Here is a 6,070-nt window from a genome sequence, read left to right as displayed (position 1 = left end):
GAATACTGACTGTATTAATTTGCAACGGGATCTAACAACTGTATCCATAGTGACTAAAGTAACAAAGATGGCGACGTAAATAAAACTGTAAAGTATAACGTTTGAAATGACAGATGTCGAGGCGCAAGTTCATCCGTCAAATGAACTGACAGGATTTTTAATACCTGAGTGAGAGTGGAGCATTTGAGTCCCATACAACTCATGGAAGCAGCTCTAGTGGAAGACAGTGACTCTAAAAGTCTGGATTTCAAATGACATACAGGTTATATCCATGTTTTTGTAAGTGACCGAAACCACATTCAGAAAAGAGTGTCACAATTTATTCAGAGAAATTATGCTGACTGTGTATGGATTTAAAGACATCAATCTTTGTTTCCAAGCATTTACTGTATACTGTCGGTCCAAGCAAGATGATGCATTGCAAACCTTTTTAATAGTTCAATTTAGTAATAGGGTTTGTATTTATTGTAATATTTAATGTGTATTCTAGTCAATTTCTGCTAATAATCCTAGATTTATGCTCATGCTTAATATTTCATGCATAATTATGTACATAAAGAAATCTATTTTGTATTACTGGTCAGTTACTGTGTCGGCAGTGTGAAGTATAGACAACACCCATCATGACGATTTCTATATATTGCTTATCCTGCCTGGACCTTTGCAGCTTATCCTGCCTAAAAGACCATAAACATTAACGATAATGTTCCAAGTATCAATTAATGTATACATATAGCTTAAAAACTATTAATGTGAGACTGATATGCTGTAAATCGTGTGATTTTAGGTCAAGGTTTTGGCTAAAAGTCAACACTGCCCTCTGTTGAAATCGTAAGATGACCACTCGAACACTTCTGGTGGCTTCACTATCTGATGGCAGTTTAGAACGCAATGAGCAATCCAGTCATTTATATAGATCAGTGGTGTACACACAATTCAGGAGGATTTAAAATAGTCAGGATCATGTGAAAAGACCTCAGATTTAACCATGTTTCAAGGACTTTTCACAAATATGTCTACAATAATCCAGTGTGTCTGCATGTTTAGTCAGGTTTTGTATTTGTTCAGTGCTCGTATGTGTTAGGTATGTTCCGTAACTTCATTCTCACTCAGGAATGTCCTCTACAGGAAAAACTAGAAACATTGTGTCCCAGCCCACAGCTCAGGAAGTGTGTTTTCTGACCCTGTGTGAGTGCATGTGCTGATAGTCTCTGGAAGAGAGTTTTCTAAGACTGACTCAATTCTCAGCAGGTTTGAGATGTGGTTGCTATGGGAACAACAGAGCCTGATTGTCCTGTATGACCACTGGGAAGGTACCTGTCAATCACAGTGCCTGTGAGGACAACCGGGTCTAATGGAAACACATGTTTAACTCAAGGAGAGAGACAAATATGCAGGTGTTGGTGTGTGTAGGTGGTCACATCTTCTTGTCTTAATGCAATGCTCTTTGGAAGTTACATTATGACACTGTTTCTAATTTTGTTTAGGGGCAATATACACAACACCATTTTCAACTAAAAATGGAAAACTTTGTATGCATTCTGGCCATTCATTTAAATGACAACAGCGTTTTGGGGGCCTGAAAATGCAAACTTTTGGAAACGTGTTTCAAAGTGCACGTTTTTGAAAACAATACTGTTATCGACTCTGTGTAAACTGCAAACATGCGAATTTGTAAAAACGGTAACGTCATGCACATGCATAATACATGTTCAGGATACAGTATAGGCGCATATTTTTTCTTTACAAAGGGACATCGCCAACTGACCTGGCATGCATAATACAGCCTTAGTTGTTTTCACAGATCCTTGTGAAAGGGATCGTTTTGAGGAAATGTCTACAAAGGAAATGTCTGCACAACGTTTGTTTTTAGTGCATTGTTGTCGTGTAAATGTACGTGTAAACTTGCTCATGACCATCCACTGTCTTGTCATTTAGGCAGTGCTAAAACATTCATGCGAGTGGCTAAATATTTTTATTGGCCTGGTTTAAGATCTGCGGCGTCAAACCATTGCCGTTCATGTCACGTGTGTCAACTGGCTGGTAAAACTTATTTAATTGGAGCATGGTAGGGAGGTGGGTGCCTCTTATTTATTGTTTTCTCTTGTGTTTGATTAGTAGGGAGGGAAGTTTTTGTGTCTTTTGTTTGTTATCTGATTTCTAGGTTAGTAGTCTTAAATTAGTTAGCTTTGTTTTGTTATTTGTTTTGGCTTTTCCCCCTCCTGAAATGTATTACTCCTTTAGTTACTTATGTCTAATAAATGTACCTTCTTGCACTTTAAGAGTTTTCAGTGTTTTTGAAGCCTTGGGGGTGAGAGCGGGGATCTTGCTAACCGGATCCCTGTTAATTGTTACGGATGTTTTTTGTTCTCTTTGAGTAGAGTTATTAGGGAATTCGTAACAGTACCTTTACTCAGCAAAAGATATTCAACAGCAAACACCTGCACTGGTCTTTTATCAGTGTCTAAGAAATTAAGTGAATTTCTGTTTGACTTCTGTGACTGAAAAACCCAACCTGTGGTGAAGGAAGTTAAAGTAAAACTTTGTACATCTTTAAAGCAGAAGTATATTACACACATTTTTTTCTTATTTTATTTGACTAATTAGTCACTCTAAAAATTACAATAAAACAGTATGCAGTGGTATGTGTTTTTTTTAATTTAGTTTGTTTCTCGATATGGCACCATGGTAATAATTTAAAAAAATATATAAAGAATTTATAATAAAATTTAAGGTATTTATATTTAAATTATAAACATCTTATTATATTATTATAATTATAAACCACAATTACAAATATCATTGTCACTGGGTATCCAAGGAAGATGAAGAAGATCAAGAATAACAACCAGGTTTATTTAAATAACTCTAACAAGCAAGAAAGTGTGTAAACGTAAACACCAACAATACTGGACAAACACAGTGAACAGGAAGAACTTATATACACAATGGTGATAATTAAACACAGCTTAACCAAACTAACTAATAATGATGTGTGACCATGGAGACCATGGAGACAGAAGACAGGCCAGAACTTAACCAAGGGAATACATGTGACAAATTAAAACAAACTGAAAGTCCATTAAAGAAAAAAAAAAAAACCGAACTGAACATAACTGTGACAATCATATTATAAAGTTTATATTTAAATGAATATTTAAAAATCCTTTTGTCATATTTTTGTTAAATATTTGTGTTTAATGAATTAATTTGACCTTTGTGATAATAATTAGTCATATGCATATGGTAATAATTTTCAAATAACATATTATAATTCATTTTTACATTTAATAGTTTTGTATTTAAATTACAAAATAATTATTCTATGATAATAATATTAATTATCAGCCCTAGTTGATTTACATGCGCAATTTAATTAATCTTGAACCAAAATCATCTGACATGTAGCTACGATGTTCTGGCATGAAACTCGGCACAGTTGGCACAGGCTATAGGTCCTTTTGCTCACCTGTTCATAATCACATCGTTATCTATTGGGCGCAGCTGATTGGTTCCTGCCGTATCAATAGCCAATGACCTCACTGCTCAACCTTCAAATTCGTGGGTAGCATTTTCCTTAGCAGTGCAGCGTGCTTCAGAAACCCATCACCTTCCCCAGCTCCACCTGTATAGATCTGCTATGGGTAATTCATGTATGCTATATTTTTAGTTCTGCCTAACCTTACAGGAGGTTGACACTTGTGGAACAATCTTCTCCTGAGGGAAGGAGTAGTAAACACATTAATCTAGAATCACACACATAGTAGCCACAAAGGACTGATTTGGATGTTAGTTCAAGCTCACACTCGCTCTCGCTCTCTCACAGCTGCCTTCCTTCACATCTTATATCTTTAACAAGCAGACACTCACACACTGAGGGAAAGTGAAAGACATCACTCCCAGATCAAACTACTGTTGAATTCTCATTACACATCGCCACTGGGCTTGATGGAAACTGGTTGCCTTGATTGAAGTTTAATAATCTGCTGTAGAAAGGGTTTTTAGCAGGATAATGCGAGATCTTTTCTCTTCTACTTGCTTCTTTTTTCTTTCATGTCTGTCGTTAGCATTTTAGAAATCTGTTTTGAAAGTGATCATCATCTGAGAGAAGATGTGTTTATGTATAGTGTAACCAGATGTCCTACTGCAGTTTTCCTGGGTAACATCAAAGTTTTGTCTGTGTGTTCTATAGCCTTCCAAGTAAAATAATCAAAATCTTATTCACCTTTATGTGTAGTTCACACATCAAGCATTTCCCAGTCCACACAACATACCAGATGGTTGAAATTTGGGAAATTGAGTGAAAAGATGCTTGAAGAGAATTTATACTCCTGTTCTTCCCTCTCTCTCTCTCTCTGTAAACTTTGCTCAGACTGTGTCGTGTAGGGGGATCACTGTGTAATAGTGAGATCAGAGCAAAGCACTTAACATAATCTGTTTCTAGATCTACAGTATGTGTACCTATCTTGACACTGAATAAATGAAGCAGTCAGTCTTCCTTCGTTTTCACCATGTGAACACTAGCGTTCCCCTGAAGGGCAGTAAGGAACAGTGAGAGTATTTAAGAGCTTTGTGTACTGATAGCACAAGGAGGTAGAGTTTTGATGACTTTATGAATGGGGTGTTAGGATATCAGAAAACTTTTACATTATGACAGTGGCATGTGTTCTGTGTTATAATCTACCTCTCGATCACGCTGTGGGAGTCTCGCAGTCTACAACCACACTTGGACAACATGCTGGGATTTGTGCATGAGTTGTGCATGTGGATTTATTCTTGGCTGTTATAAAGCTATCTGAATAAAATAAAAAAATAAAAAAATACATTCACAGATTATCTTATTCTGATGCTATTTCAATATCATTTTACAAGTAAAAAAGATGTATGTGCATTATAGTCTTGATATTTTGAGTATTTTTGATTTGCTTGGAATAAATAAATGTTATTGGATGTTTAAAGGAAGAATTTCAAATTCTTTTTTTGTACGTTCAGTCAATGGCCTTTTCCTAGGTAAGATTTTATTGAAGGACTTTTGTCATAACAAGGTAGAAACTTTTCTGTATAGCACAATAAGTTAAAAAAATCTCTCCCTGTCCCTCTGTCTCACAGACTCTCCACCCGAGAGAACAGGGCGGAGACGTAGCATGCCAGGCTCCGCCCCTGACAAAGCCCCGCCAACAATGGAGCCCACTGCCACTGCTGCTACACCCTTCAGAGTTACAGTGAGTGTTATATATGTGTTTGTCATATGTAAGAGTGTGATTAAATGCAGTCTGGACTCCAGATGTGCACTACATACTATGCTCAGATGTATTTTATCTTTATTGCTACTACTCTTAAGATCTTTTTAGTATTAAAACGTTAGCCATTCTAATAAATGTTAGGTTTAAAGCCATTTTGTCAAATGCTAATTTCCTACTTCAGGATATAAATTTGAGCTGTGAATGTGTTTTTTTTAAATTAGAAAGTAAAAATCCAATGCACATTCAACCAAAGTCATGTTCAGCCAAAAAGTTAACCAAACTCAAGATCTGGACCAAAACCAGAGGCTTAGACTAAATATATTCACCCTAGTATTAAGTTGAGGTCTAGGTCAAGACTATGGTTATAGGCTATATTATACATTAGGATATTACACAGAATTACAGACACAATAAAATTCAATTTAAAGCGTATGTTTTATTGATGGGCATCAGAAGATTTAACAGCGTTTTAATGATTAATGTAATTGTTATGAAACTAATGAAAAAAAAAAATCTCATGATTGAAAGGCAGTCTGTTAGCAATTGGTTTAAATTGAGGATCACATTATGTGCCGGTTGCGGGAAGTGAATCATTAGCAATCAACAGCAGGTGGTATTCAGTAGTTTTCAACCTCTGTATGAAATCGAGTCCTACAAAGCATCCACATGGGCTTATGTGTGTTTGCTGCTTTATCATTGACTGAAAGCAGATGTAATTACATTTAAATGAGATCTCTGAGCAGACTCAAGGGCCACTTGACCTCTGAGCTTCTGCAGATTCAGGCCCAATTATTCGTCTAGCTTAGTGCGTAGTTTGCAGATATGCC

General features: G+C 36.2%; 1 protein-coding gene across 3 annotated transcripts in view; it reads left to right on the top strand.

The window, feature by feature from the left end:
- The window catches only part of dab2ipb (DAB2 interacting protein b), a 222,745-nt gene that overhangs the window by 93,827 nt on the left and 122,848 nt on the right, over window positions 1-6,070 (top strand). For all 3 annotated transcript variants that reach the window (XM_077231049.1, XM_077231052.1, XM_077231051.1), the window contains one exon: window positions 5,110-5,222. In XM_077231049.1, the coding sequence (XP_077087164.1) occupies window positions 5,110-5,222 (113 nt within the window). The remainder of the gene's footprint in view (window positions 1-5,109; window positions 5,223-6,070) is intronic.

This window comes from Siphateles boraxobius, unplaced genomic scaffold (genome assembly GCF_051911475.1).
Source record: "Siphateles boraxobius isolate OS27281-9 unplaced genomic scaffold, OSU_SipBor_1 16, whole genome shotgun sequence".
In the NCBI taxonomy this organism is placed as follows: Eukaryota; Metazoa; Chordata; class Actinopteri; order Cypriniformes; family Leuciscidae; genus Siphateles; species Siphateles boraxobius.
This window is presented reverse-complemented; position numbering and strand designations above follow the sequence as displayed.